General features: G+C 40.9%; 2 protein-coding genes and 1 non-coding gene across 4 annotated transcripts; 2 read left to right on the top strand and 1 right to left on the bottom strand.

Annotated features, from left to right (window-relative positions):
• Positions 1-663: 663 nt before the first annotated feature.
• Positions 664-2,368, top strand: LOC106374661. Of its 2 annotated transcripts, XM_013814634.3 has the most exons (4): positions 664-1,053; positions 1,365-1,481; positions 1,553-1,819; positions 1,955-2,368. In XM_013814634.3, exons 1-4 carry the CDS (start codon positions 988-990, stop codon positions 2,132-2,134), a joined length of 630 nt encoding a protein of 209 aa, XP_013670088.1. In that variant the 5' UTR covers positions 664-987; the 3' UTR covers positions 2,135-2,368. The 2 variants fall into 2 exon arrangements, with proteins under 2 accessions (XP_013670088.1, XP_022550735.1); XM_022695014.2 differs by lacking the exon at positions 1,365-1,481.
• A 16,080-nt stretch (positions 2,369-18,448) lies between these two features.
• LOC125581114 lies at positions 18,449-18,555 on the bottom strand. Its single transcript, XR_007318825.1, has one exon. It is a non-coding gene; the product is annotated as a small nucleolar RNA R71 (small nucleolar RNA).
• A 1,124-nt stretch (positions 18,556-19,679) lies between these two features.
• Positions 19,680-20,225, top strand: LOC106373508. Its single transcript, XM_013813672.1, has one exon. The coding sequence runs from the start codon at positions 19,680-19,682 to the stop codon at positions 20,223-20,225; it is 546 nt and encodes a 181-aa protein (XP_013669126.1).
• Positions 20,226-27,624: the final 7,399 nt, after the last annotated feature.

The following is a 27,624-nucleotide window of genomic DNA, read 5'->3' as shown; positions in this document are numbered from 1 at the left end:
TTATAAGAATAGTAATTTATTTTATAAATATAAATCATATGACAACTCAAAACATATTAAAAATAAAAATAAAATATTAACCAACTGTTACAATTTAGTTCTTTTGTAAAAATTATATATATGCATGAGACTTCAAAATATTATCGTTATATTAATTTATGTAATTTAGAATTAGACAATTTAATTTATTATTTTTTATTTTATTCTAAGCACAATATATCTTAATTTATACATAATCTTCATGAAATATATTTAGATATCTAAGACAACAACCACCTACATGTAAATAAGAAATTGATCAAAATTTTAATATATAAAATAAAAGATATTACATTTGAGTTCAGAGATGCAATCCAATTTACACAAATGATAACTAAATCGACTGTAAAAAAAACAAAACCTATAAGATATAACATATATAAATTCATAAGTATAATTTTAGTAATGTAAATGATGCATACAAATTATAAATTAATTTAAAATTAACAGTAAATATCAATCAATTATTATAGTATATTTACTTTAAAAAACATTTATACCGAGGAAAATCATGTAGTTTTAAAAAAAAAAGTTGGATCCCAAATAATGCCTCTTTCCTATTTGTGTATAGTTAAAACGGCACACGTTTCTCATCTCCTAGACCGAAACGTTATGCAAAGCGAAATCCCATCGTCGTATGAAAGAAACTGCGAATTCGACCAACGGAACCCCAGAAGAGAAAGATGGTGGCGATATCAATGTACAGAGGCAACCTTCACAAAGTTCCCGACGTACCTCGCCGGTGGACAATGCCGGATCGTAATCTATCCTACAAGCAATTCAAATCTCTCTTTCGTCGCCGTAAACGAGCTCTTTCTCATCTCTCCCTTAACTCTAAACCTAACCCTAACCTGAGCCTCAGTGTCAAGACTGAGTTGGTTACCGATCGGAACGATACGATTTCGTCTGGGAAACAGAAGCTTGTTGAGGTGAAGACAGAGGGGATTGATGGGAACCGGGTTAGTGAAGGCGAGAATGGCAGATTTGAAGGATCGTCTCGGGAGAGTGATCGAGGTATTATTTGAATCTCTTTGAAACTCTAATTGCCATGCCCATTGAAAAAAAAGTTTGTTAATTTAGGTGAAAAGATCAATTAGAGAGGCTGATTTGTCGAACTGTAGCGACGTGGTAAGAAGCAGGACAGTAGTTTGATGTGAGTCTTCAAGTAGTTTAAGCTGCAATGATGGATGTTTGTGCTGCATTGAGTCTATAGATGAAACCATTAGCTGCAATAGAGTCACCAGTTTGGGGTCATAAGCTAGTAAACTGTTCAAGATTTCTGTGAGATTGTTACCTTAGCGTCTAGCTTTGTTGTTTTTCAACAGGCAAATGAAACAGCTGAAGAAGTACCCAGGCAAGTAGATAAAGAACAGAAGGAAGTAGAGGATAGATTACGAGTTTTGAATGCAAAGAAACACAATCTTGTCCAATTGCTTAAGCAGGTCTCTTTATTATGGTTTTTCCATTGATCATATAGTTAGTTATCATGTTTGTTGAACAATTGGATTAACAGATTTTGAATGCTGAGGAAGAATTGAAAAGGCGCAGCAGCGTTACACAGCAAAGGGGAACAACAGCGTCACCTTCCTCCCTTCCACTCCTTGTAGATGTCTCTAATGACTCAGGAGGTAATGCCGGTACTCACATGGAAGGTGGAGAAACTGATGATGCTGAGAATCATAATAATGCTCAAACTCGCACTGTGCTTCGACTCTGTGGTGCTTCTTCATCATCTGAATCTCCCCCCAGAAGAGCAGCAGCCTTTTCGCAACACAATATGGTAATTGTTCAAACGCTCCTCCATATTCTATACAATATACGCAAACTCAAAAACGTACTTAGAACCGTTTGATCCAAAATCAAACATGGCTTCTCTTTTGTTCTTGATCAAAGATTGCCTTTTGCTGCTTCTCAGGCTCTGCATCCTTCTCGATGGAGCCCACGCGTGGTTCCGTCTCAGCCCAGAAATCCGAGTACTGCAGGAGTCACTGTTTCTGCATCTGGAAAGAACTACATTGCTTCATCTCCTTCACCAGTTGGTTCTGGTGGCACTTCTGTTTTCAGAGAAACACGACTACAGAGTCCATGGAATTAGCCTATGTCGCTGCACTAACTTCTTCCCTTCTCTAGATGTGCAAATGGAAACTAAATACATTTATGTAAAAAGTATGTCAAAAATACATTTATTTCGAAAAAGAAAAAAAAACTGTTAGAGAATGCAATTCTGTAATTTAAATATCTTTTCTCTGCAGAGATTTGTAAATTGCGACAAACATTAAAAAGTAAAGATCACTCCAGGATATGTAATAAATCAGGAACAGAGAAATAATTGTGGAAGATAACGTAGAATATAATTCATGTAACTTTCTGAGTAAGATCACCGTTAAAACTTAAAAGTTATAAAGAGTAATCATCATTGCTTGAAATAACTGCTAGTCTTGGGCATATTATCCGACAACCAGACCAAAACCGAAAAAAAACTAAAACCAAAACTGGACTGAAAATGACAAAAACGTATCTCTAAACCCGAAAAATTGAACTGGAATCAAATTGAGAACCAAAGGGGTATCCAAATAATCAAAATAAAATAAAATATTAATTATTTTAATTAAATATACAATATACTGTATACATTTTGAAAGGGAACGTTACAACATTATAGATTCAAATGTAACAGAGTCATGGAATGCAATTCACAAATAATCATGTGAGCTCCCTTCAATCTGCATGTTCAAGTATGATGTCTCACTGAAAGCGGAAATTAAACTATACTATATGAATTGGTAATATAATATAGATATGAAAATCCAATTTTCTTAATCTAACATGATATATCAAATTTTGAAGAAATAAATGTTTTAAAATTTTCAAAGCATATCATATACAAAAAATTCTATGTTTTTAAAAGATAAACTGTAAATCTGAATAATTTTTTTTAAGAAATGAAAAGTTACTAAAATTAAAGGAAGAATATATTTTGTTAGCATACATGAAAATAGTAGGATGGAAATTAATACATGATCTATATGACATCCTCTCATTTTATTGATATGATTATTCTGTTAATTATAACTTTTGTTAGTTTTTTGACATCAAAAGACTATTATATTACTCAAATTAGAACTTGTGTGGAAAGATAAACCGAAACATAACAACAAAAACAGTTCTCTATGAAAAACAGTTCTCTATGAAAAACTGTTACAGTCTTCGCTAATGAATCTGTAGTCCTATTTTGTTCTCAAGGTTGGTAACAATCTTGAAGTCTTGGAATCATCTTCTTATAGTTGCTTGATATCGCTTAAATTATCCTTGAGCAACTTTCTCTCTCAAATAAGAGTTTAAGTTGTAGTACTTAAGGATCAAATCTACAGACAGCATGGACACGCAATACACTTAGATATTAATATTAAACTAGGCAAGTAATGATAAAGCAGTATATAGTAAAGCATTAAACAAGTTGGTTGTGAGAATATAAGATAAAATAGTTAAACTTAGCGTTTCAGACAATCAGAATTATGATGTATAGATGCTGAGGATCTGTGATAACCGTCCTAAAACTCGACTGTAATAGTAAGATATCCAATTCTCGTTGTGAATCTAATCATATGGTTAAGTCTTTGTTCCAGTTCTCGCGTGCGAACAAGAAGTGAGCGTCGATCGATACTATAGAGTGTCGATCGATGCTTCCTTAGTCAATCATTAACGACCTAATCGATTAGATGTCTAGACCAGCTCTCGCATGTATCTAACAACCTAACTCAACATAATTATTATCAGGCATGAACTTACTTTTGCAGTTGTCTATATTCTAAATTCAGGGTTCTAGTTAGCTACTCTAGAACACAAACAATAAGTCCAATTCTGATGAAGGATCTAAATAATTTACCCTAGCATTTCTATGTTTCACTAATTCATCAAACCCCTAATAAACCTTAAATCTAACAAGGTAACTACTCAAACACAATTAAGTAAAATATAAAGATAAATTGAATGAATTGCATAAAAAGATAGAGTAAGAGATATTGGAATTCAAATACAAATCCCTGAATGAGTCTTTGATCTTCTCCCCAAAAGCTACTAAAAACCCTAGATATTATGGTGTATGAAAGAGGTAAATAAGATGTGTGTTTTTCCTAGACAATGGCTAAGCACATATATAGTAGGTAACAAGTCGGCAAGGAGCAATCTTGTAATATGTGGTAATTTCTGGGCTCAAGTCGGTCTCGGTCAAGTCAGGCCTATCTCCTCGCGGTGGTGTTGAGAAACACCAAAATTGGAGTGTCGATCGACATTCCTTCTAATTCTCGCCTTTGACCTCGATTTCTTGAATAGCTACGAGTTTCCTCATCATAAGCTCTAAAATGCTCCATAATCTCCACATTGCTCCAAAACATACCTGGACCTGAAAAGACATTAAAACAGACTCCAAACACATATAAGAGACTCTAAAAATATCATATAGCATGGTATAAATGTGGTAAAATCCATGGTATATCATTGCTAACTCCTGCAGTTTGGTTGAAAAGCTCGGCCATGTCGTTGGGTTTTCATTCACTGAAATCAGATCCTTGTAGTATGTTCTAAAATGCTAACATGGTGAGTAGGGTAATGTACTTTCCATTACCCAATAAAATGCTTTCAGCTCCGTATGTCGAGATTATGCTCGACTCCTTTTATATTTTGTACCCATAAGCTGGGTTTGTCCTAAAGAGACTTTCTAAACCCATCAGCAACCACCGTGTTGTGCTTCACCCTGCGGATTGAAGCACTATAGATATGTTATGTAAGACTACAGATTGACAAGTTATTGGATGATGTAGTGGTTTCACCCTGCTATGGATGTTGCATTTGCTGAAAACCAGGCTTAACGTTTACCATTGGAATGCCTAAACAAATTTAAAGGATCCCTGGTGATTTCTCTAAATAAATTATCATTTCGATCTTTCGGGAGATACCATATTATATTATTGGGAAGAATTGCCAAGTGTGACTCAAAACTTGGAGTCAAACCAAAACAATACCCCAACTTGGGTCAAAGGCAAAAGTAACCTAAAAGGCTATTGAAATTACAACTATCCCCTTGTGACCAAACAAAAAAACGGAATTTTTTTTACGTTTCTACCCCTCGCAAGTCGTCTGTTTAGACGACTTGAAAATAAGTCGTCCAGACGACTTAACTGAAAGTCGTCTGGACAGTTAGTCTTAAACATAATTTAAAAATTTTGTAAAAAATATTTTGATAAGTGAAAAATGGGAATTATGTAATTAACATATGTCTTAGGAGGTATAAATTAAGATATAACAAATTTCAATTGTTTTCAGCATAGATGAGTGAAAGTAGTGAGTCATGATATTCTTTAGTTTATGTTTCATCAACATATGTTGTAGTATTGTATGTGTTCTTAGGGTTAGATTTTGGAAAGCATTAAAACCGTTTTTGAAAATTTTTAAAATTACTTATGCGTGTTCATTTCTGTGTATAGTAAACACTATTTAAGTATAATTTGATTTTATAACGTGGTTAGTTAGTTAATCTAGTCATTTTAGTTTAGGGGTTCATTTTAGGGTCTAGGACGACTTAATATTTTGTCGTCTGAAAACAGACGACTAAATATTAAGTCGTCTGTTGTACATTATCAGCCAGAATAAGTCGTCTAAACCGGACCAAACCTTAAAGTTTACCAATGTACTTTTAAAGCTAACCGGATTATTTACCCAATATATAAGGTGATTTTTATTTTTTTTGTTTCATTTTTCACGAAATTCAGAAACCCTAACAGTTCTCTCTCAAAGGCGATTTCGAATTCCCACGATTTCCGAACAAACCATCGTTCTCAACGTCAGCTATCTATCTCACTTCATTCTCACCGTTGTCGCCGCAGCTTCTTCTAACCCTAGCGCCGCCGATTCCTCTAAACCCTAGCGCCGCCGATTCCTCTAAACCCTAGCGCCGCCGATTCCTCTAAACCCTAGCGCCGCCGCTTCCACTATTTCCGAACAAACCGTCGCCCTCGCCACCGTGGTCACCAACGTTCTCACCGCCGCTTCCTCTAAACACTAGCGCCGCCGCTTCTTCTAAACCCTAGCGCCGCCGCTTCTTCTCTGTAAACCTTAGCGCCGTTTCTCTGTAAACCCTAACGCCGCTAAGTCATCAATCTCGAGGAAAAGATGAACATAAAACGTTGTCTCTATCAATTTACTCATTCTCACCGTTTCACGTTTATTTTTTCAGATCTATAACCGCAATGACGAGTACTCCAACTCCTTCTGCGACTGGAAGACTTGTAAGTAATTTAAGTCGTCTGGAAAGTCTTCCACCTGGACGACTTAGTAGATGACTTAAATATAAGTCGTCCATTTGGAAGACTTTCCAGACGACTTAAATTTAAGTCGTCAAGTCGTCCAGTTGGACGACTTTCCAGACGACTTAATTTAAGTCGTCTACTAAGTCGTCTGGACTTATATTGTTGTCTTTGATTATTTTGCAGACAAAAAGGATGGATATTCCAGAACTCCCCCGTAGGTTATACACATCAGGGGAAGAGCCAGAAGCCCACAATAGCATTTCGTATCATACGGATAACAGCAAGTTGCATACTGCTCTTAGGAAAGCTCTTACTGATGACGAATTTGAAGAGCTCAAGGAGTCGAGTTTGGGAGTTTTCATCAAGTTCAAGGAGCAGGGATTTGGTTGGGCTTCAAGGCTGGTTCACTACATGCTCAGTTTCAAGCTGGACATTAAGAAGAAGTATGAGATGTGGTCTCTCGTTGGTCCAGAACCTTTGAGGTTTTCACTGTTAGAGTTTGAAAACCTCACTGGTCTAAACTGCGAGTACATCGAGGACCTTGAGACACCAAAATGTGACGTTACCCCAGAGATGGTTTCTTTCTGGGGGATGCTGGGAGTTCATCTGGAAGCTGGGCCAACTACTGATCAGATAATAGCAGCACTGAAGAGATGCGGGGATTGGTCCAGGGAAGATCGCAAGCGGCTCGCGTACCTCTCCATCTTCACTGGATTCATTGAAGGGAGAAAGTTTTCAACCGCTACACGATCTACTCTGGCAAGGCTAGTGATGGATTTAGAACGGTTTGAGAATTATCCATGGGGGAGAGTCGCGTTTAAGGTGCTGATGGACTCTTTGTGGAACAAAGAAATTGCTGGCTGTTACACCGTGGATGGGTTTATACAAGTTCTTCAAGTCTGGACGTACACAGCTATGCCGGAATTGGGTGCTAGTATTGGTGGTCCCAGAGCAGACAGTCCGTCTCCACCGATACTGGCTTACGAGGGCAGCAGAGGCCGCAGATCAATGAAAGCTGCTATCTTGAGTCAGGTATTTACTTCAATCCAAAAGACTGCGCAGACGACTTATTATAAGTCGTCTGGAAGGTCGTCCAGCTTGACGACTTATCGGACGACTTATAATAAGTCGTCTGGAAAGTCTTCCCAGCTGGACGACTTATTAGACGACTTATTATAAGTCGTCTGGAAAGTCTTCCATCTGGACGACTTATTAGACGACTTATTATAAGTCGTCTGGAAGGTCTTCCATCTGGACGACTTATTAGACGACTTATAATAAGGCGTCTGGAAAGTCTTCCCAGCTGGACGACTTATCGGACGACTTAATTAAGTCGTCTGGAAAGTCTTCCATCTGGACGACTTATTAGACGACTTATTATAAGTCGTCTGGAAGGTCTTCCAGCTGGACGACTTAGTAGACGACTTATAATTAAGTCGTCTATTTAGTATTTTTTTTCAAATATCTAACTCGATTCTTCTATTTACTGCAGACCCGCGTGATCAACTTTGTTGAGAAGGACATTAGTGAAATGTGGCCAAAATGGGACTCTGAGGTTGAGGACCTGCCCGCGGAGAACATCATTAAAGTCATGTATGAGCGGAGACCGTGGAAGTGGACCATGGATTGCTGGGAAGTCACTGGTACTAAGGTCAATACAAAACCTAAGGTTGTGACTCCATCGAAGAAGGCCAAAGAGATGGTTGTGTTGGAGGAGGAGGAGGAGGAGGAAGACAATCCAAGACCTCGGAAGAAAGCTCGTAAAGAGGCTCCTGAAGAGGCTAGAGAAGAGGCTAGAGAAGAGGCTAGAGGGGTGACCAGAGAGGAGTTGGAAATTATGTTCAAGGGCGTAGCTGAGGCTATGAAAAAAGGGTTTAATAAGTGCATGAGGGAGTTTAGGAAGTTGTCTGATAGATTGGAAGCTGTGGAGAAGAAGGTTGGTGTCACCAATCAGGCTACCCCTCCACCTCTAACCAATCAGGCTACCCCTCAAGATAAACAGCCTACCCCTCTTGCCAAAGAAACCGGGGGTAGAAACAAACAGGCTACCCCTCATGCCAATGAAACCGTGGTTAGTAACCAGCCTCCTCCTCATCAAACCAAACAGCAGCCTCCTCCTCCTCAAAAGAAACAGCAGCAGCCTCCTCCTCTTCAAAAGAAACAGCCTCCTCCTCAAAAGAAACAGCCTCCTCAAATCAAATATGTTAGTATCAAATCCAGGGTTAACTAGTTGTCCAGACGACTGTAAAAGTTGTCTGGACGACTAGTTGACCCTGGACGACTTAAACGTAAGTTGTCTGGACGACTAGTTGACCACGGAAGACTTAATTTTAAGTCGTCCAGGGTCAACTAGTCGTCCAGACAACTTTTATTTAAGTCGTCCAGGGTCAACTAGTCGTCCAGACAACTTTTATTTAAGTCGTCCAGGGTTAACTTGTGTGCAACTTTTATTGCAGAGATGGTTGCCGGAGGATACAGCAACCGAGGCGAACTCGGTAAATAAAGCAGATGGTGTCACCTCCAAAGAGATTGTTGCTGTCACTTCCACCGATCACCAACCGAGCCTCGCTTCCACAGATCAACAACCGAGCCTCGCTTCCACCGAGCCAAGCGATCCAGTTTCACAACCGAGCCTGGTTGTATTGGACAAGCGTGCAAAGAGTAAACGAGCGAAGAAACCTGCTCCTACTGTGAGATCTCCTTATATGGCAGAGAAAAAAAAAGATAAAGTGGCAGCCTATAATCCATTTCCGCCAGTAAACAAAGAAAAGTTGAAGGAACTCGCTGATTGGTTGAAAACTGATCCGTAAGTGATTGCTTTACCCATAATAGCTTGATTTAGTCGTCCAAAACTGATTGCTTTTTTGTTTGCAGTCATTATTTAACTAAGATCGAGGACAAACCACGTACATCACCAACAAGGTGGTACCACTTCCTCCGGACAGCCAGAGGATGGCTGGAAGACTGCGTAAGTCTTCTGCACACGATTTAAGTCGTCTACAAAGTCGTCCAAGTAGACTACTTTCCAGACGACTTAAAGATAAATCGTCTGGAAAGTCGTCTACTTGGACGACCACGTAGACGACTTATAATTAAGTCGTCTTCGTCTGGTAACTTCTAACTTGTTATATTTAATATGCAGCATATAGATGCTTGGATTAATGTGCTAAGGCAGAGGTATCAGGAGAACCCACAAGCTTTCAGGAGCGAGCGAATGTGCTTCCTGGATCACAACTTTTCTCAGTCTTGGAGAGAGCAGTATCAGCTCTTCAAAACATCGGAACCTGATCACAAAGGTTTAGGAAGAGTTCTACCTGGTGGGGCGTCGTATTTTTATGACGGATCAATACCTTCATTTTGCCAATCAAACAAGAAGTGGGGGGAGGACATTGATGATATCTATGCGCCAGTGAACTTGGACGACAAGCATTGGGTTGCTATTTGGATATCGATCCCTAAGAGGCACATAGTCGTCTGGGACAGCATACCTTCATCTAGTGTACCAGACGCATGGGATGCGATAATGGAGCCTTTTCTCCAGATGGTCCCTTATCTGCTTGTTGAGTGCGCAGCCACCGACGAAATGCGGGTCAAATACGGGTTGGAGCCATACACATATGAGAGACCGCTGAAAGGTGTACCCACGGCCAACAATGGTGATTGTGGCGTGTACACTGTAAAGTACATTGAATGTCATGCGCTCGGGGGCTCCTTTGACCCTAAAGACTTTGCTAGGTGCAACGCGAAGAAAATGAGGGATAATATGGCGGTGGATATATGGAAGGAGCTTGTTGATCAGCATCTGAAAGAAAATGTGGATGGTGATAAGTTCGTGGGCATGTATGATTAGATTTGTATTTGAACATGATTTTTTAACATGATTTTTGTATTTGAACATGATTTTTTAACATGATTTTTGTATTTGAACATGATTTTTGAACATGATTTTTGTATTTGAACATGATTTTTTAACATGATTTTGTATTTGAACATGATATAAGTTGTCTGGAAGAAATAAGTCGTCTGGAAGGTTTTCCAACTGGACGACTTACAAATAAGTCGTCTGGAAGGTTTTCCAACTGGACGACTTACAAATAAGTCGTCTAGAAGGTTTGGACGACTTATTATAAGTCGTCTGGAAGGTTTTCCAACTGGACGACTTACAAATAAGTCGTCTAGAAGGTTTGGACGACTTATTATAAGTCGTCTGGAAGGTTTTCCAACTGGACGACTTACAAATAAGTCGTCTAGAAGGTTTGGACGACTTGAAGGGATAGTAGAAGGTAGTCTAAAAATAAAATACACTTGAAGGGATAGTAGAAGGTCGTCTAAAAATAAAATACACTGGACGACTTAGTAGAAGGTCGTCTAAAAATAAAATACACTTGAAGGGATAGTAGAAGGTCGTCTAAAAATAAAATACACTGGACGACTTAGTAGAAGGTCGTCTAAAAATAAAATACACTGGACGACTAAATATTTAGTCGTCTGGACGGGTAATCAAGACGGGACGACTTAAATTTAGGTCGTCTGGACAACTAGTCAACTGGTTGTGTACATTGTGGTTTCGTATGGCCAGTTTCCTTGCAGTTTGAGCATCTCCGTGCCCTGTGTTTCTTCCTGGGTTTGTGTCCTCTCATCCTAGATAGCTCCAACCAAGATTGCCATCTTGATTTCTTCGGTCTCCCCCGACCACGCTTTAGTTCTGGAGGAAAGCATTCTCGTTCCTCAATATGTTGTGACACGATAGGATATATATTCTCTGAGTATCCTGCATACAGATAATTCTTTGAGTACAGTGGACATACAAGTGTGGAGATATGCAAACCAGCATGTATTCCAGCAGCTATAGCATGAGAGCAAGGTATTTTCTCCACTCCATAGACACCACAATCACACTTTGCATGTTCCAAATCAACCACACAGTCCATTTTGCCACCTTTGACAAAGAAATGCCATCCATCAATTGGTTCGACCGTCATCATACCCGCTATCTCTTCTCGAACAGCAAGCAAGTATTCAACAGCCCGCTATGTTCAGTTGTGAGACTCAAAGCATCTTGTCTCCTTTTCCAATACCATTTTCCTAACTTCTGCCTTATGAACTCCAGCAGGAACGTAATCGGAAATCCTCTTGCTCGCTTCAGTGCGGAATTAATAGATTCAGCAATGTTGCTTGTTTTTATGTTGAACCTGTTCCCCTTACAATAAACCCTTGACCATAGCCTGACGTCGGCTTTCTCCAAATACGTTGCAAGTTCCGGGTTTGCACTCCGTATCTCAGCCATGTACCGGTCAAAATCGTAAACCGTGTGAGCATAAGCAGCCCCTTTCACCAAGTACATGAGATGTTTCCCTTTAAACTTTTTGACAATGTTATCTTGAAGGTGATAATAACATATTCCTCGGGTTGCCCAAGGAAACACCTTATCACACGCACTTTTAATGGCCTTGTGCCGGTCGGAGACTATCACCAGAGGCTTGTCATGAGATATACAACTAGCCAATTTTGTGAAAAACCATTCCCAAGAAGGTATATCTTCCTCATCCACGATCCCAAAAGCCAATGGGAATATCTGAAAATTGCCATCTTGTGCGGCTGCAACTAACATAGTTCCTCCATACTTTCCACTTAGGTGAGTTCCATCCACCACAATGACCCTTCTCTGATACTTAAAACCTTTGATAGAAGCTCCAAAAGAGAGAAATAGATACTTAAATCTTTTCATAGAATCAAGTTCTATCGCCGTGATAGAATCAGGATTTGCAATGGAGATTTGCTCGAGATATGATGCCAGACGCGAATACCCTTCTTCTGCTGATCCTCTCACCAATCTTTGTGCATATAACAGTGCTCTGTATGAAGTGGTGTAATCAAGCGCCATGCCAAACATGTTCCTCATTGCATCAGTGATATGCTGCGGAGTTATCCCATCAATGATTCCAACACGATCAATGAAAAGACTACCTACATACTTCGGAGTACAGTGTCTCCGCTGAGCGATTCGGTCTCCCGCTGAGCATAAATGTTTTTCCACATACTTTGTTACCCAAAACGTGTTTGTCCCATGTTTGACACTCGCTCTGACCTTCCATCCACAATAGCTAACCGGACATGTTGCCACAACGAGAGTTTTCGTTGATTTGTATAATCTGAAAGAAAACTTACCCCTCACTGCTGCCAACCGCAGCTCTGAAAGCAGTGCACCCTTGCTAACAAAACTCTGGTTGACATAGATGGTACCATTCGATTTTCCTCCTTCAATAGCATTTGTCTTAGCATATGCCTTTGGATTTCTTCAAAACAAATATTATCATCATCTTCCTCGTCCTCATCTGGAACCTTTCCATAAAGACTGTAATCCCCACCATTCTGATCCGTTTCACCAACAATAGAATTATCAGCATCCTCCTCCCCATTTTCCTCCTCCCCATCTTGATTTTCATCTTCAACAAACTCATTATCACCAACATCTTCATCATCACCACCAACATCTTCTTCCCATTCACCAGCTTCATCATTATCACCAACATCTTTTTCCCATTCACCAGCTTCATCAATATCCCTTTTCTCTGAAACCGTTTCGACCTTGCTGCGGCTTGATACACAAAGACATACTCTATGGTTTTTGAGTATCTCCAGCAAGTTTCGAACTTGTCTATCACTTGTAACATGAATGGGAAGACTGCCTGGAGCCATCATCATTTCTGCTGGTAATGAGTAGCTAATCTCCACACTCACTGTTCTCATGTCCAGGTTATAATCTTCTTGAGCCATTGCAACAAGTTCAGCATGTGTTGAATCTTCATTCAATAAAAACAATCTTGCTCCTTTGAGATCATCAACCACAAAATCCCAACGGAAATCTCTCAACAACCATTCTCCATACACTGCATGTAACTGAAAAATCATCTGCAAATATTCAAAATAAAACACATTAGTAAACATAGAGAAAATGAAGAAGTTCAATAAACATTGCCGCAGACGACTTAGCATTAAGTCGTCCAGAAGACTTAAAGGTAAGTCGTCTAAAGAGGTCACTTTTGCAATTGAAAATTAAAAGGGACGACTTAATTCTAAGTCGTCCGGCTTTGTTTGTTAAAAAAAAAACTTCAGACGACTTATATATAAGTCGTCTACGAGAAACGGGCTAGTTTTGCATTTGACCGAAGTTTTGCATTTGACCGAATCGTGTCAGATCTTTGACTATTTCTGGACGACTTATAATTCAGTCGTCTCTGGGAAAGTTAAAATTTCAATATTTTATGAAAACTTGACGACTTACGTGTAAGTCGTCCTAAGGTTAGTTTTGTAATTGAAAAATAAAACTTGAAATTTAACTTTCTCCAGACGACTTAGATGAAAGTCGTCCAGCTAAACGACTTAATTTAAGGTCGTCCGGGATAAGCAAGGTTTGACCAGAAAATTGGGAAAAATTCTGGACGACTTTGCTTTCCCCGGACGACTTTAAATTAAGTCTTCTGGAGGGACGACTTTATATTAAGTCGTCTGGTTAAAGTTAAATTATGAAGTTTTATTTTTCAATTACAAAACTAACCTAGGACGACTTACACGTAAGTCGTCAAGTTTTCATAAAATATTAAAATTTTAACTTTCCCAGAGACGACTGAATTATAAGTCGTCCAGAAATAGTCAAAGATCTGACACGATTCGGTCAAATGCAAAACTAGCCCGTTTCTCGTAGACGACGTATATATAAGTCGTCTGGAGTGTTTTTTTTAACAAACAAAGCTGGACGACTTAATTTAAGTCGTCCGTTTGACCAGAAGACTCATCAGTAAGTCTTCTACATACAGATGACTTACTAGTAAGTCTTCTACGCGAACAGATCTTGAAAAAAAATTCAAATTCGTACCTTAAACTAGGTGAGATGACTTCGTTTGCACACAGGGTCTTCTCCAACCACCCAGAACCTCAAACGAAAGCAACCGTAAGTAAAAACGAAAGAAATATGGCTCTGTCAACCATAGCCCATATTTTGAATCAAAAGCTTGAGTTTTTTGGATGAATATAGAGAGAAAGTGAAAGAAATGTTGTTTTTAGTTCATAACAATTGAAACAGAGAGAGTGTAAAGAGATTTACGTGCATTAAAGGGCATTAAAAGCTCCAAACAGTTCGTACAAGGTTGTTGCCACTATTCATTGCAGTGGCAATATTGTAAATACTTGAAGAAGATGAGGTTGAGACAGTAAAGAAGCCATTTTCGAAAAAAAAAAAAAAAAAAATGTTAATGGCATTTTCGTAGATAAAATGCAGGTGTGGGGTTAAAATCTCAAAAAAAAAAGGAGTCAAAAGAAAAGGTTAGTTTTCTATTTGACTTCAAGTTTTGAGTTACTTTTGCAAAAAGCCCTATATTATTATCCATGGATAAAGATATTTATCTTACTCAAGATATTCAGTATCGTTGTCCGCCAAAAGAGTAGTTCAAGTTGGTATAAATATATCGGGAAAATATATGGGCAGCATACAGAGATGATAAGGCCCATGCTTCTAATGTGGTGGACATTCAAAAAATGGCATGGTTGCAGATTCATCGATGTCTCCTCATCTAGGACAATGATTGTCATCTCCCATATGACGACGTGTCAAATTCCTAGTTACCACTAAATGTCATGTTGCAATCCTCCATATAAGATTATGTATCTTCAGAGAAGCATTAATTTTCCAAGAAAAGGCTTGAAGTTTAATGATACTAGACACTGAGTGCATGACCTGAGCCACCCAGTATCCTGATTTTACAGTGTACTGACTACTCTTCGTATAACTCCAACAAAAAGTCTCTCGATTGGTGGATTGGCTTATGGCCAACTCTGAATAAGTGGTATGTCCTCTGGTACCACCAGGATATCTAGCATCTCCACATTATATTCTTTAGGCTCGCCATGAATAAGGTCACTTACTGTCATCCTCGGGTGGACTACGGGAACATAAGGACGGGCTGGCCTTGCATGAATCTTTGGAATCCAAGGGTCTTCTCAAGCTCTAATCTCAAAACCAGAATGCATTTTTTTTTTATTCCCAGAGATAATGGTTTAGCTTTTGAAATATTTGTCCTTATGTAAGAAGGGTTATCAGTAGGACTTGATCGAAAAGGCAAAATAAATCTGTAATACTTGCCACATAGCACTCTTGCGAGACGAGAGTCTGGGAATTGTAATAGACACCACAACAGTTTGGCCAACAACTCCAGGTTAAATTCATAAATTATACAAAAACCAAGACCACCTTCATGTTCTTGGGCTCCAAAGTTTCTCCTATTTTACCTAATGGATCCCCTTTTTGGTGGATTTGAGTTCTACCAGAACCGTACAATGGCACTGCAAGCTTTTTACAAATATCTAACAGAAGTAGGAAGCTGTACATAACATAATTGAGAAACCTAATTCGATAATTTATCCAAACTTCCTTTCCTCATTTTAACAACCATCGTGTCGACCACCCAAAGGGATTTTTCGCGTTCGAGCTCTCACGTTAAAAGTTAGATTGGCTAATATCATTTATACCCTTAATAAATAAAATGTATTAATTAGCTAAAACTAAAAACAATTTTGATTTTTTGATAAGATAAGTGATTAAAATTAATAATAATAAGAATGATCCAAAATCTAAAAAAAATATATTTTAAAATAAAATTATACTTCATATATATATATATATATATATATATATGTGTGTGTGTGTGTGTGTGTGTATGTATTTTGTTTTTATCCAAAAATATCTTTTAATCAAAAATTTAAAAATTAAGAAACAGAAAACACATAACTAAATATTAATCAAGTAATAAATTCTTATTATATAATTGGAAAGATAATGTTGAGTGATTTCTAAGATTTATTTATTAATGATGAATATAGTATAAAAATAAGTTTTTGAAAAATTTGTAATACGTAAGAAATTTAATTAGTAATGCATATATTAATAAATAATTATAAAATATTTAGGCACGCATGTACGAGCGAAACACCTATCTATACTATTATTTGTGAAGTGATTTTTCGCATTTGAGCTCTCACGTTAAAAGTTAGAGCGGTTAAATTCAATGTTACCCTTATTGAATTTTATATATAAGCTGTTATATGATTAAAAACAAATTTTATGTTAATAATATTAGATTTATAATATATTAGATAACTGATTATAAATTGATATAATATAATATTCAAAAATAAAAACATAAGATAATTGTTATTGTTATATATTATGTTGTTATCTGGAAATTTCTATCTATGTTCTATACTATTATTTACTGATATATGGTGTTTTTGGCACCATTGTTTTCAATGTTTTATCAAGTTAGTCCAGTCCTTTTAGAGTCATTTCAGGTCTGGAGTAGGCTAAAGAGTTAAAGGAAGAAGCGTGAAACAATCATGCGGAGCAGTCTGACGGTTGATCCCACTAGGAACAGCCCGGCGATTGTTCCCGACATATATGGAAGTTTCCATATCTTTCAAAGATTTGCCCTAATCACTTATTCCCTCCTCTGAAGTCGATGGCGCCTCCATATAAAAAGTCATCCCTATCTTTATTTTGATGGGACGCTAGTTTTGCAAGAGACCTAGACCGAATTATTGGATTTTTCTATTGTAAGGGAGACGACTCGTCTTCTTCACCGAGAAGATTATCCTGAACCCCATTGATTTCTCTTTGGATTTATATGCACTATCATTCAGTTATTATGTCTGGTTCATCTTGTTATATGGCTGAGTAGTCGGCTAGCTTGTCTAGGGTTCTAGGGTGTTGATCGCAAAAGTTAAAAATAAATAAGCGACCATATTGTGTCTTTGTTCATCTCTGTTCTTAATGCTAGTTATAACATGATCACCTACTGCTAGATCTTAGGTTTAATCTGCTCATTAACTGTGTAGTCGATTGCTTGATATTGAGTGAATGAGCCGTGCACCTCTAGTCAGCGAAAGTACATACTAGAGTACTCGGTGAACCTATTGGACTTGATCTCTATTGCTTGTAGTCGATCCTTGATCCAAACGAGAGTTTAGGTGTCAAGGTCGAACTGAAAAGGGAGCAGCACCACGACAGTGGGCTGTTCTACTTGAGTGATCCGTGTTCTAGATTGTGTTACATTACGCTTGAATAAATGTTTGGTTTAGCATCAACACCCGATTAGAAACCCTAGATTGGCTTCTCTTTAATATTGAATTTACTTTTTGCAATCATTTACTTTACTAGCACGTTACCACCCAAATTCAAACCCCACTTTTAGTTTTGGCTAAGTTGAAAATGAATAAAGTGTAAACTGGTCCTCTGGATTGAATCTTAAATACTACAATTACCACTGTTAACTTGACAGTAGGAAAGGTTAAGTTTTAGCGTATCAAGTTTTGGTGCCGTTGCCGGGGACCAGATATTTACTTTTAGTTTTCAGTTCTATATTTAGTCTAAGACATCTAACTTGCTTTCCGCTCTTAGTTGCAGCAAATGATCCAGGTGCATGACCAGTAGACATACTCGGAGCAACGCACAAGGACCATTATTCACGCTAAGCAACGAAGAGCTCGCAATATTAGAAAGACAGAACCGTAAACAACCACGGCCTACTAACATCAGAATGGATGATCACGGAGGCCATGATGATCTCACTGCTGCAATGGCGCTCATGCAACAACAGATGCAGCAGATGCAACAGACCATCAACACACAGGAAGCTGCTCACCAAGCAGCGGCTGAACTTGCCGCACAGCAAGTTGAGCAACAAGGCGCTCCAATCAGAGAGCGTAACCTCCCGCGGAACTTTCCTACCACTCGTTCCGCCATCAACCCACTCCCCTGCACTCAACAAGATTATGAGATCAAGCCTGCTTTGATCGGCCTGGTGAAGAAAAAGATGTTCAACGGCCTCACAGCTGAAATTTCGTTGGATCACATCGAGAACTTTGAGAGAGTTTGCAACTTCTCTCGCGCGAATGGAGTGCCACCAGACTACGTCACATGCACCCTGTTCTCGTTTTCTCTCTATGGGAAAGCAGCTCGCGGGCTAGCCTCTCTCCCAACCGGTACACTAACTACATGGGAACAAGTTAGAGCAGCGTTCTTAAGTCACTTCTACACGAAGTCCAAAACCACAGCTCTGAGGCATAAGATCTTCAACTTCATGTAAAAGACTGACAAACCCTTCTATGATGCTTGGGAGCGTTACAAGGAGTACCGAAAGGAATGCACTCACTATGGGTTTGAGGACGATTACATACTGGAAATGTTTTATGATGGAGTTAGCTATGAGTTTCGAAATTCTCTAGATTCCTCGAGTAATGAAGACTTCATGACTCAAACAACACTAGGCGCATTCGCACTGATCGAGAATATGGTGTCGGGCTCACTCAACAAAAACAAGGAGCACGATCACTCTAAAACCATGAACAGCATAGATGATCTAGCGGCAAAGGTTGACCAGCTGATTAAGGGCAATCAGAGCCAAGTGTTTATCATGGAAGAAGCCGCTTCGGAGAACAGTGCAGCAGATGTCACACCTGACGCAGAGAACACTGTAGACGATCAACAAGAAGTGAGCTATGTCACTGGCCAAGGCTGGCAGTACAAGAACTACCACCCAAACCCTAACGTGAAGAACAACCCTCACCTCTTTGCATATCCTAAGCTTGACAAACCGGTTGACAACGCGCAAAACTGTCATGGACTGAACACCGGATATCAGAAACCGTACCAAGGAAGAACATATGTTCTGAGCCAGGCGCAGCACAACCAGTTCCAGAACCAAAAGCAGCAGACTGCTCAACAAACCGCCCCTTCGCCTACGACTGCTCCGCAAGATGAGACGAAGGGTCTAGCAACGATGATGCAGCAGTTGCTCCAGGGTCAGCAAATCCAAGGGAAAGCGTTGAATCAGGTCACCACAGACATCAACTCCAGAATGAATCACATGTTCAATGACCTGAGTACCAAATACAACAATGTAGCTAGCCATATGCGTCAGATGGACGTTCAGATCGCGCAGACAACCGAGAGCGTCGAGAGACAGTAAGGAATTCTCCCTGGAATGACAGATAAGAATCCTAAAGAATGCAATGCAGTTGCACTAAGGAGTGGGAGAACACTCCCAGATGCGGTCCCTAAGAAACTATCGGCGGCATAAAAAGGAAAGAAAAAGGAGGGTGAGAACCCACAATCCGAAGCTGTTCCTCTGTCTGACGAGGATCGAAACAGCCTCCTGAGACGGATCCATCCCCTGCCGCTACACCTGTCGAGCCTGTTCCTTCGCGCGAATACACCCCTAAAGTTCCATACCCTGTTCTAGCAAAGACATCTCGGAAGGTTGGGAGGAGACAAAGTGTAAGAAGATGCTAGGGGATCTAACTATCAAGTTACCTCTGATTGATGCGATCCAGATGATACCTTCTATGCGCAGTTTGATGAAAGGTTTGATCTCCGGCAAGATAACTGCGGACAGTGAGCTATTATTGGTTTCAAAGGAGTGCAGTGCAGTACTTCAGAACATGCCGATTAATAAATTGGGTGATCCAGGCAAGTTTGTTCTCTCAATACAAATTAGGAAAACAGTATTCGCTTGTTCTCTTTGCGACTTGGATTCCAGTCTCAACCTCATGCCTTACTCTGTGGCAAAACGACTGGGATTCACATACTTCAAACAAACAAGAATCTCCCTGGTGTTCGCGGACAGATCAGTCAAGTCACCGGTGGGTATTCTAGAAGATCTCCATGTCCGAGTGGGTAACACCTTTGTTCCGACAAATTTTGTGGTTCTAGAGGTTGACGAAGAACCAAGAGATCCACTCATCATGGGTCGTCCTTTCTTGTGCATGGCTGGTGCGATTATTGATGTTCGAAAGGGAGGATTGATCTTCACCTGGGGGACATCGCGATGAAGTTCAAAATGAACAAACTGCTGAATAAACCGATGATAGACGCCCAGACCTACACAGTTGAAGGCGAAGATCAAGCGATATCCCCTCAAGAGGGAATGATTGAGGAAATCTTGATCAACGACCCACTCGAACTGGCTCTAACTCGAGCTGAGACTGAGCACAACGTCATGAGCGTGGACGCGGACGGGTACGACAAGATGCTTGACTCTGCTAGAAGCATGGAAAAGATGGTCCCTTATCTAAGTCTAGGGGAGAAAGACAAGAGCAATCAGAACAGTACAGTCGGAGCAGCTGCTCCGAAAAGAGCAACCATGCCGAACTTGCAACTCGACGATCCATGGAGCGAGCTGAAAGCTCCAAAGATCGAGCTCAAATCTCTCCCTATGGGGCCCAGGTACGCGTTCTTGGGACCAAATTCTACCTATCTTGTTGTTGTGAACTTTGAGCTGAATAATGTGGAAAATGCTAAACTTTTGTGTGAGCTACGAAAGTATCGGTAAGCATTGGGGTATTCTCTAGCTGACATTCATGGTATTTCACCTAATTTATGCATGCATAGAATAAATCTAGAAGATGAATCAATGACTTCTATAGAACATCAGAGGAGGTTAAACCCGAATCTAAAAGATGTTGTTAAGAAAGAGATAATGAAACTTCTAGAGGCTGGTGTGATCTGTGCAATCTCTGATAATAACTGGGTTAGCCCGATTCATGTAGTTCCTAAGAAAGGTGGAATAACTGTTATACCAAATGAAAAAAATGAATTGATCCCTACTAGAACTGTCACTGGACACCGCATGTGCATTGATTTTCGTAAATTGAATGCCACGACTCGCAAGGATCACTTTCCACTCCCTTTCATTGATCAAATGCTTGAAAAATTGGCTAACCACCCATACTATTGCTTTTTAGATGGTTATTCAGGTTTCTTTCAAATTCCCATCCACCCAGATGATCAGGAGAAGACGACGTTCACATGCCCATATGCACGTTTGACTACAGGAGGATGTCGTTCGGCTTGTGCAATGCTCCTGCGACCTTTCAACGTTGCATGATGTCCATTTTTACTAATCTGATTGAGGAGGTAATGGAGGTTTTCATGGATGACTTTAGTGTCTATGGAAGCTCTTTTTCTGTCTGTTTGAAAAATTTGTGCAGGGTGTTGCAACGATGCGAGGAGAAAGATTGTGTGCTCAACTGGGAGAAGTGCCACTTCATGGTCAAAGATGGGATTGTTCTCGGACATAAGATCTCCGAGAAGGGAATCGAGGTTGACAAGGCAAAGATTGAGGTGATGATGAGCCTGCAACCACCAGCATCAGTCAAGGGAATCAGAAGCTTCTTGGGGCACGCCGGTTTCTACAGGACGTTCATCAAGGACTTCTCAATGATCGTAAGACCACTCACTAGGCTGCTCTGCAAGGACACCAAGTTCGAGTTCGATAGCGATTGCTTGACTGCTTTCCACACGATAAAAGGAGCCTTGATCAGTGCACCAATCGTTCAGCCACCAGACTAGGACTTACTTTTCGAGATCATGACAGATGCAAGTGATTTCGCAGTGGGAGCAGTGCTGGGACAGCGGAAATATAAGAAAATGCATGTGATCTACTACGCGAGCATGAAAATGGATGAAGCCCAATGCCGATATGCCACGACCGAGAAGGAGGTTTTAGCCATTGTCTATGCCTTCAAAAAATTTAGGTCCTACCTAGTAGGTTCTAAAGTGATAGTGCACACAGATCACGCGGCTCTGAGGTACCTGCTGACTAAGAAAGACGCCAAACCACGCCTACTCCGATGGATCCTTCTACTCCAGGAATTCAATCTTGAAATCAAGGATAAGAAGGGAATTGAGAATGGAGTCGTGGATCATCTGTCAAGGACGAAGATCGATGAGGAGAATGCTCTCGACGAAGAATAAGTCTATGCGATTAGTCTGTATGTCGAGAACAATCAAGATAATCTTCCCGCCGACTGTTTTACAGACCAGGAACACTTCGTTGCTGCTATCAAGAAAAGATACTCCCACATACCTTAGTTTGCTAAGATAGCTAATTTCTTAGCTGCGGAGAAGAAACCAGTTGAGTTTTTGGTAATGAGAAGAGGAAGTTCCTGAGGGATGCAAAACTCTACATTTGGGATGAACTGTTCATGTATCGACACTGCAAGGATGGAGTGTTCCGACGATGTGTTCCAGAAGCTGAGATTCCAGGAATCCTGCAACAATGCCATGGTTCGTCTTATGTCGGACACTTTGCAGCATTCAAGACCGTCTCCAAGGTCTTGTAAGCCGGTTTATGGTCGCCCACGATGTTCCGTGATGCTCAATCTTTCATCTCCAAGTGCAATTCGTGCCAAAGAGAAGGGAACATCAGCAAGAGGAACGAGATGCCTCGGAACTTCATACTCGAGATCGAGGAGTTCGACTGTTGGGGGATTGACTTCATGGGACCATTCCCACCCTCATATAAGAACGAGTACATTCTAGTGGCAGTGGATTATGTTTCAAAGTGGGTGGAGGCAATCGCCAGCCCCACTAATGACGCACGTGTTGTGACCAAGATGTTCAAAACTATCATCTTTCCAAGGTTTGGAGTACCTAGGGTGGTCATAGGCGATGGAGGCACCCATTTCATCAACAAGGTCTTCCAAGGCCTCTTGAAGAAGAACGGTGTGAAGCGTAAAGTCGCAACCGCATATCATCCTCAAACAAGTGGCCAAGTGGAAGTGTCTAATAGAGATATCAAAAGTATTTTGCAGAAAACAATTGGAACTACACGCAAAGACTGGTCTCTCAAATTAGATGATGCACTATGGGCTTACAGAACAGCCTACAAGACACCACTCGGGACCAGTCCATATCACTTGGTCTATGGCAAGGTGTGTCATCTCCCTGTGGAACTAGAGTACAAGGCGGCATGGGCTGTCAAACTGCTCAACTTCGACATCAAATCAGCCAAGGAGAGGCGCTCCATCCAGATCCACGAGCTAGAGGAGATCAGGCATCTAGCTTATGAAAGCACAAAGATCTACAAGGAAAAGACCAAGGCATATCATGACAAGAGGATCATCAGCCAAAGCTTTTCACCGAATGATCATGTCTTGCTTTTCAACTCCAGATTGAAGCTGTTCCTTGGAAAGTTGAAGTCTAGATGGTCTGGACCGTTTACCATTAAAGAGGTCCGCCCCTATGGAGTAGTTGTGCTGCTAGACACGAATAGAGGAGAGTTTGTTGTTAGTGGTCAGCGTCTCAAGCCATACCTTGCTGAAACAACAATCACAGAAGGTGAAGAAAATCCCTTATGCGATCCCCCTACAGCCTAATTGGCTACCCAAAGTCAAGCTAGTGACTTAAATCGAGCGCTTGGTGGGAGACAACCCACTGGTAAGTGTAAATATGTTTTTCCTTTCAATTCTTCTGTAGTTTGTTTTGAATTTGTGTTTCAGGAAAAAGAAAACTGAAGTTTCCCGGAGGAACAATCCGTAGACTGTTCTCACTGGAGAACAGTTGTTCCCTCAGGTAAGTCTTCGGCCCCTTAAAAAAAATTTAAAAAAAAAAGAAGAGAAAACGGTTAGGGTTTGCCTATTTAAGGCTAACTCACCCGACTTCCCCACTTAATCCCCACTCGCCGCAAACTCCTCTCCCTTAAGGATAGAACCCTAAGCCAAACTCTTTAAGCTCTCAATCAATTGTCACGCTTTTTGGTTCTAACTCCTTGGAATTTCGAGTTCATTCTGTTTTTGCAGTCATCTCTCTCAACCGATCAAGGTAACAAATCGACATCTCCTACAATCGCGCATGCAAATCGCGATTTGTGGATCTTTCTCTTTTCTTCTTCTCGGACTCTCAATCAATATTTGTTGGCAACAACCTTAAATGAACACATCCTAGGTTGCTAGAATGGTAGAAGCATCGAAACTGAGAAAGAATTTGAACCGCCTTGTTTTGAGTTTTGACTGTGAATTGGCAATAGAATCCGACTGTTCGCGAGCCTAGGTAATGTGGTTTCACTTGAGTTTGTTGATTGGTTTGCTGATTGGTTTAAGTTTATGGTGAATCGCGGGTCATTATTCTTAATGTTATAGTTGAGTTGTTTGGAAATTAGATGGACTTAAGTTTAATTGAGAATGAGTAAGGTTCCATCCTTTTCTTGACAACCTACGAACTGTACTAATCAACAACTGCTTTTTCTATTTTGCAGATGCCTCCACGGACCAAGCAAAAGTCAGTTAAAACCCCGAAGATCACCAGCGAGAACTACGTGCCGCCTTCAAACCACAATGCTCCGGCTTCATACCCATGGCCGCGTGAGGGACAAGAGGGTCAGCCAATCAATATCGATGACCCGATTCTCCTCGACTTCAACGGTGAGGGATGGGATAAGGAATCTGCGAAACGGTACAACTCACTCCTTCACATCGAGATCCTGCCCACTCGTTTCGGTCACGCGGACACCCTTGTCTCCCTTGGGCTCGACACTGATGTGTTCAAAACACTCCACGCCATGGGGATTGCTCCCCTCTGCTACCGAACACATAAGCTCTACCCCGACCTCGTCCGGCAAGTGCTCGCTACAGCTCACATCGGGTACGACGACCCTTCCGCGCCTACATATGAGAACTGCTCCTTCTCATTCATGGCCGACGGCAAGTTCTGCTCCCTTTCGCTTGACAAGCTCAACGAGATATATGAGATTTCGGACGAGCGTAGGGAGGTGGCGGTGGAGAATAAGTTCTCGCCAACAGACCGCTTTTGGGACCTCATTGCGAACAGTACATTCACATCCCGCAAGGCGTACCAGTCCCAGATCAAAAACCCTACTCTAAGGGTAATTGTGAAGATGGTCTCCAACCTCCTATTCGCCAAGTATCAGACCTCGAAGGTCACCAAGGGGGAGCTACAGATGATGTACTCAGGGCTTGAGGACGAGATTCGCAGAGCTAGAGCCATCCCAATCCAGGCAGTTCAAACTAACCTCGGGTACCATCTCATATGGATATTCTATTCTCGAAGGGACTGCTTGATGAGGGCCGGGAACAAGTCCGATAACAAGAAGGATCGCTGTGGTAGCCTGCTCACGCCTCTATTCAAATACTTTGGGATCAACCTCAGATCATACGCGGTCAACCATGAGATCGAGTATATCGACACCCCTTATCTGATCGCTTGCCACATCCTTCGCGACGAGTCCACCTACAAGTTCACAGACAAGGAAGGAAACGTTCTGTACTGCAAGCTCCCGCAGCCACACCTCACAAACTTCAGCACGATCGAGTCCGCTTCCTGCCTGACCCGGAGTTCCTGTGCACTGATCCACGAGAACCGCCCCCAGATGCTGACATGGATGATGTAGAAGACATCACACCAGACGAGGACGTTGCCTATGATTTGGGTCCACTAGATGATGATGCGGATGATGTGACTTACCGCCGCTGGATGGTTGATTTTCAGCGCAAGAACAACAGCCTCATGAAGGGGATCCTCAAAGCGATCACGGGTGGCTGTTTCGGCGGGTAAGATGACAGAACATCCGCGCAGGAGCAGACGCCTCATCAATCACATTGACCAGGCAAAGAACCGGTTGGATCTGCGGCAGCAGGAGAGAGACTCCTGCACAACGGGAGGGCAGCTGGCCGCTCCGAGAGCGGGGAATCTGACTGATCCCGCCCCACCATCTTATCTCATTGTGTTATCCATCTGAACTATTTATTTTTCAGCTTTTTATTGCTTTTATTTGGTTTGTTTGAGTCTTCCTTGTTTTATTCTCACAACCAGGGATGGTGTGAAGTAAGTCTGGAGAGGCGATTGTGTGCAATTAATCTCTCTTTTGTTTCTTTTCGCTTTTATGTTTGAGTCAGTCCTTGTGTTTTAATCGAGTCAGTCCAAATTCTTGTGGGAATTAGGACCCTATTTTGTGATGATCTTTTCACCACCTTGTGCTTTAACCTTTTTATTCAGTGACTTTAGCAGTGACGAAAGACTCACACTTGGACCGAGAACAATCCTGACTTATCTCACTTATCTCTCCAGAAGTTTTCTGCCGATCAGGTTACACTGGGTAGACTTAACTCCACCTAACTTGAACCTAATATTGACTGCAAATTCTTCTTGTTATGGGCATTAGATCAGGGCAACGAGACTCACACTAAGGACTTCTTATCCTTTTACCTATCTTGTTGTTCCTGAGTGGCTAGCTCATTTTTAGCTAGTACCTACCTTGTACCTAAACCTTTATTCCACCTTCATGCATTCTGTTTTTCAGTTTCATATGTGCAGATATGTGCAAAAAGGTTGGAGAGGAAAGGATCGACGCAGCCTCTTACTCGTTACTGCTGCAGAGTTTCAACCAGAACAAGGAGAACAATCAGTTTAGAAGGTGGAGCAGCTACTCCAGAACAGTCAGTGGTGAAAAAGGTAGAACGAGTAGAACCGCCAGTGGCACCAATCATTCCATACATTACCCCCTTCTCCGTCACATCATCTTTGATCTCATCGTCTGTACAGTAAAAAAAATATATATATATATTTCTTTCTTTTATATGAGATAACTGATGGAGAAGGAGGATTATACCGAGCAAACGTCAGCAACTGGTTGGACGTCGATCCTCTTCAGCCAATTCGGTTGGAGCTAGACGAAAAAGAAGTTTTTGCTATATATACTTGGCCAGTTGCTCTCTGACGAGATCGATCGCAACTACTTCTACTTGTTTGACATGCCATCTCTTTTCAGACCAAGATTCTGATTATGAGCTCTCCTTTTGAGATATTAGGAAGATTACGGGAGAGAAAGCAAGGGAAAGAGAACCACTAAAAGGTAGAACAGAGAGAGTTGGTACCATCGTAAGGGAGCAGGCAAACAGTCGGAGCGGTCGCTCCAGAGTCAGCAAAACGAGTAAGGGGTTGTGGACATCAATAGATCCGTCCTCTCTTGCTATTTTGCGCGATATCCTGCATCCACTACAAAAATTGGTAGCCTAAACGAGTCATTTCAGGTCTAGAGTAGGCTAAAGAGTTAAAGGAAGAAGCGTGAAACAATCATGCGGAGCAGTCTGACGGTTGATCCCACTAGGAACAGCCCGGCGATTGTTCCCGACATTTATGGATGTTTCCATATCTTTCAAAGATTTGCCCTAATCACTTATTCCCTCCTCTGAAGTCGATGGCGCCTTCATATAAAAAGCCATCCCTATCTTTATTTTGATGGGACACTAGTTTTGCAAGAGACCTAGACCGAATTATTGGATTTTGCTATTGTAAGGGAGACGGCTCCTCTTCTTCACCGAGAAGATTATCCTGAACCCCATTGATTTCTCTTTGGATCTCTATGCAGTATCATTCAGTTATTATGTCTGGTTCATCTTGTTATATGGCTGAGTAGTCGGCTAGCTTGTCTAG

The sequence above is a fragment of the Brassica napus genome, chromosome C1 (genome assembly GCF_020379485.1).
Source record: "Brassica napus cultivar Da-Ae chromosome C1, Da-Ae, whole genome shotgun sequence".
Classification (NCBI taxonomy): Eukaryota; Viridiplantae; Streptophyta; class Magnoliopsida; order Brassicales; family Brassicaceae; genus Brassica; species Brassica napus.
This window is presented reverse-complemented; position numbering and strand designations above follow the sequence as displayed.

Bases quoted from the DNA above. Each gene is read 5' to 3' on its own strand.
- LOC106374661 (XM_013814634.3), top strand. From the start codon at position 988: ATGGGAACCGGGTTAGTGAAGGCGAGAATGGCAGATTTGAAGGATCGT. The intron at 1,054-1,364 runs GTATTATTTGAA...GTTTTTCAACAG, and splicing joins GTCTCGGGAGAGTGATCGAG to GCAAATGAAACAGCTGAAGA. The intron at 1,482-1,552 runs GTCTCTTTATTA...TTGGATTAACAG, and splicing joins TTGTCCAATTGCTTAAGCAG to ATTTTGAATGCTGAGGAAGA.
- LOC106373508 (XM_013813672.1), top strand. From the start codon at position 19,680: ATGCTAGGGGATCTAACTATCAAGTTACCTCTGATTGATGCGATCCAG.